This window comes from Tremella mesenterica (genome assembly GCF_000271645.1).
Source record: "Tremella mesenterica DSM 1558 unplaced genomic scaffold TREMEscaffold_20, whole genome shotgun sequence".
Lineage (NCBI taxonomy): Eukaryota > Fungi > Basidiomycota > Tremellomycetes > Tremellales > Tremellaceae > Tremella > Tremella mesenterica.
In genome coordinates, this window is record NW_006711244.1 from 139,173 (window position 1) to 143,724 (window position 4,552).

The 4,552-nt window shown below is 53.7% G+C and overlaps 1 protein-coding gene across 1 annotated transcript; it reads left to right on the forward strand.

Annotated features, from left to right (window-relative positions):
- Positions 1-233: 233 nt before the first annotated feature.
- TREMEDRAFT_66288 (uncharacterized protein) lies at positions 234-2,700 on the forward strand (the record flags this gene model as incomplete). Its single annotated transcript, XM_007008356.1, has 6 exons — positions 234-306; positions 360-614; positions 678-858; positions 902-1,360; positions 1,411-1,808; positions 1,940-2,700. The coding sequence occupies 6 exons, from the start codon at positions 234-236 to the stop codon at positions 2,698-2,700; spliced, it is 2,127 nt and encodes a 708-aa protein (XP_007008418.1).
- Between the last annotated feature and the right edge of the window lie 1,852 nt (positions 2,701-4,552).

A 4,552-nucleotide genomic window follows, 5' to 3' on the forward strand; every position in this document is an offset into this window, starting at 1 on the left:
GCGTGGGAAATTTGATCGTCCCTTTGTTTGCCTTTTGTTGATGAAACGCGAAGCTTGCTGCATGTTGACGACGAGGGGGTAGGTCTGATTATACTAAATACTGAGAAGTTCGTTGAGCTTCTCTCTCTTCCCCATCTGTTTTCAAAACTTTCCATCTCTCTTACCTAGAAAACAGATTTGTTACCTTGACCAGCCGTCTCGTCTTTTATTTTCTTCTTAAGTATTTTAACGTCATGGCCCCCCCTACTCCCACCTCTAACCCTTTCGCCGCCATGAGGAACTTTGGTGGTATGGTGTCGTCTGCTCGTGAGTCTTTCCCCTGTACTTACCGCACTTCGCCGCACTTGGCTGACGTTCAGTTTCCTTCGGTGATAGGTCTCGCCAAGTTTCCTCTCTTGGCCTCGGCACTCTTTCCCTGGGGGAACCGTCTGGCGCCGCCTCGCCTCCTCGCTCTGCTTCTCCTCCCGCCAGTCCTCCTGCCGGTTCTCCCGCCCGTTCTCCCTCCGCTTCTCCTCCTCCTCCTGGTTCTCCTTCCGCTTCTCCTCCTGCTGTTTCTCCCTCCGCTTCTCCTCCTGCCGCCAGCCCTCGCCGCAGGACGCCCGCCTTTTGTCCTGGTGAGTCTCCGTCCTCCTCCGACCAGGAGTCGCTCAGTGGTTCGGAGTCGGACGATCAGTCAGACTTCGAAGGAAAAGGGGGTGATTATAGTGATGAGGAGGATCAGGATCGTGAGGGTGAAACTGAGTTAGAAGATCTCTCAGATGATGATATGGTGGCGGTTAGTGTAGAGGATAACAATGTTGATAGTCCTGAGTGTGAGTTCTTCGCCCAACCTCCTATACCTTCGCCGAACTTGGCCTTGTTTATCTGTTCTTTAGCTTCCTAAGACATTGCTGACTCGTAGTCGTTCGCGTTTCCCCCGCTCCCCAAATTGTGGGCCAGAAACGACCTCGTGCCCTTTCCTCCTCTTCCTCTTCCTCCTCTTCCTCTTCCTCCTCTTCCTCTTCCTCCTCTTCTTCTTCTCCTTCCGGGGTCCCCCCCCTCCCAACTCCGACGCTGCCGCTGCCGCTGTTGCCGCCGCCCGTCCTGTCGCCGCTCTCCGTCCCCCTGTCGTTCCCCGTCCCGCCGCCGTCGTCGCTGCTCCTGTCGCCGCCGCCGCTCCTGTCCCCGCCGCCGCCGCCGCTGCTGCTCCTGTCGCCGCCGCCGCCGCCGCTGCTGCTCCCCTCTCTTCTCCCCGAGGGGAGCCTTCGCCCAAACGGGCGAAGAGGTCATTGCGTGAAGAAGAGTATTTGTGGAATAAGTTGGAGTCTGAGCCTGGTCGTTGGGTTGCGGTTGGTGTCGATGAGGCGTGCGATCGTTGCAGGTGAGTTCCCCTATTCGTACTTCGCCTAAGTTCTCCTTGCTAATTAGTAGACGTGAGATCATCACGTATAATCGTCCGAACTGGCCCTGCCTCAAGGCAGTCCGGCCACACAACAAGGCCCTCCGTTGTGCTTCATGCACATCTGGTCCCTGCTCCTTCTGTCCCGTCTCCTCTGCTCGGGACATCCCGCCCCGTCCCTCCGACTCTTCGCCTTTCCCCCCTCCTCAGACTCCAGCGTCTGTCCCCCGTTCGCGGGTACCTCCTTCGTCTCTCCGGTCGGTTCGCCGTACTTCGCCGGACCTCCGCCCGTCGCCTCCGTCGCCGTCGCCCTTCGCTCCTGTGGCCGGCCCATCACGTCTCCCGGCTGTTCCTCCTTCGTCTTCCCGCCGTCCTTCGGCCTCTGCTCCTTCGGCCTCCCGTCCTTCGGCCTCTCGTCCTTCGGCGCCACGTCCGTCCTCTCCAGTGGTAGCTTCTCCTCCGGCTCACAGCACCCGAAGTCGGCGTCCTTCTGTTCCTCCGGCCGCTTCGGCGGCCCCTCCCGTCACCCCTCCCTCTGCTTCCCTTTAAAGAAATCAAAAGGGAAATCTAAAGAGAAGGAGGTTGCCTTCAATGATGGTGATGTGGAAAATGAAGATACTCAGCGTGCTGGTCCCTCTGCTCCCCGGTTGTCCCTCGTCCACCCTCGTATCTCCCTGGACGTCCGTATTCCTGAGGACGAAAAGGAATTCGCCACTTATCGTTCTCTCGTCCTCGGTCTCACTACTCAGCTCGAGGCCGCCCGAAATGATACATCTCTCCTGCTTGACTTCTCTTCTCGTCAAGCTAACGCTTTAAACAATCTCACTGCGGCGTTAGTAGATGTAGTCAACACTGAGGCTCTGGACGACGAAGCAAGGACAAGGTTAGCGGACGTCTCTCGCCGAAGCCTTACTGAGATAGCCGATGTTCGCCGAAGACTGTTCGACACCCCCTTCCTAGTCACTCCTATGGCGTATGAGCCACCACCGTCCCTTGACTGGTTAGGTCGCCGTAGTAGTTCTCGTGTCCCAGCTTCCGCCCAGACTGCTCTCGACCTCCTCAGTCTTCCCTTCGAGTGTCTACGGACCATACGTTCTCTGTGGAGGACTCCGAGCATGCAAGCTGCTCGAGATGTCCAGGACTTCGGTGACTTCTTTGGGGCTATGAATCGGGCATGGAATGCTTCTCTCTCTACTGCGTTCCCGTCTGAGACTCTCGATCTACCTTCGGTCATCGGTAGCCTCCATACCAATCCCGCGGGACCGAGTAGATCGAAGGAGAAAGGAAAAGGAAAAGGTAAGGGTAAGAGTAAGGACAAGTGAGCGGTACGTAGCTGTAATCCTATGTTGTATGCAGTACGTTCTATCTCCTAGCCCTTCGCAGTCGCCCTTCCTTCGGCTTAGTAGGGTGAAGTTCGTGGAACTTCGCCAATATGTCATCAGCTCCATCGACGTTCTCCACTGGTTCCCATGATACTGAATCGTCTGTTCCTTCGTAACCTAACCACTCCACCAAGTACTCTAACTTTCCTGACCTCTTATTTACTCTAGAGTCCACAATATCCTTTACCTCCCAAGACTCTCCCACATTGTCTACTTCTACTGGCCCAGGTGGCTCAGCTTGCTGACCAGGAAATATTGGAGGGTGATAAGGACGGAGCAAGGAGACATGGAATACATCATGGATACCTGCCATCGTTCCTGGTAATTCCAATTTACAAGCATGAGAACCTACCTGCCGTACTACCTTGTACGGCCCACTTTGCTTAACATCTAACTTCTTCATTGGTCTCTTCGTCTTAATATTCTCTAACGACAGCATCACTAGGTCTCCTTCCGCGAAGTTCGGCGTAGTCCGGTGTTTCCTATTGTATCCTTCGGCGTACTTCTCATTAGCTTTCTCAATTCCTTCGATACAATCTTTGTGTATTTCAGTCAAGTCTTTTACCACCACCGTAGCAGCGGGCACTTCGACTTCACTGGCCTTAATTTCTTCAGCCCATCGAGGGTGGTACCCATAGTTCGCATAAAATGGTGTCTTATTTATCGCAGAATGATGGGTGTTGTTGTAGGCAAAGCTAGCTCGAGCAAGCAGCTTCGACCAATCGTTCTGCTGATAAGAAGTGAAGATTCGAAGGTAGAGCTCTAAGGACTGGTTGGTTCGTTCAGTCTGTCCATCAGTCTGCGGATGATATGCAGTAGAGAGATGTAGTCTTATCCCGAGACTATCGGTCAAGTTCTTCCAAAATTTCGAGGTAAACTTCGATCCCCTGTCAGACACTATGTTCTCTGGTAGCCCATGCTGAGCTACCACATAGTCCATTATCAACTCGGATAGGCCAGCTGCGGTTAACTTCGTCGTAGTCGGGATAAAAATGGCCCATTTGGTCAACCGGTCCACCACTACTAAGATGGAATTGTATCCATGGGAATTCGGGAGCTCTTCAATGAAATCCATCGAAATGCTGGACCATGGCTTCGTAGCCACTTCCAGTGGTTTAAGCTCTCCATGGGGTCTCTGCCTGTTAGTCTTTGCCCTCTGACACACCGCACATCCAGCGATGTAATCTTCAACATCCTTCCTTACTCCAACCCAAACGTAGTCCCGTAGGACTAGCTCGAGAGTCTTCGCTGAGCCTGGGTGACCCGCTAGGACCGAGTCATGCCGCGTCTTCATTATCTTTAGTCGAGCATCGGCGTAGTTCGGCACATAAGTTCGACCATCGAACGTGAGGAACCCTCTTGAATTCCATCCCCCACGAAGTATTAAGGGGGACCGCGAGGTACGGCGTAGTTCGGTGACCGACCCTGGTTCCTGCACGTTATCATGACATGTTGGATGAGAGCACTTAGCACAGGTTACCCCCAATAATTCTTCTCTAACCTCCTCCACCTCTCCGTCTTCCTGTATTCCGACTATCAAATCCATAGGATCAAAAGGTCGTTCTCTCGCACTTCCTTTGTTCCTTGTAAGGCCCGAAGTAGGTGTTGTAACCCAGAGCTAGTGTCGTCAAGTTCGTCGAACTTCGGCAAACCTTGAATAAGATTGCTCTCCTGCATCATAGTACTTCCTTTTCCTGAGTGGTAGTCTGCTCTTCTCGACAGTCCGTCCGGCAGTGTAGCTTGTTTTCCCGGTCGATACACCATTTTGAACCTGAAGTTAGAGAGCTCTTCG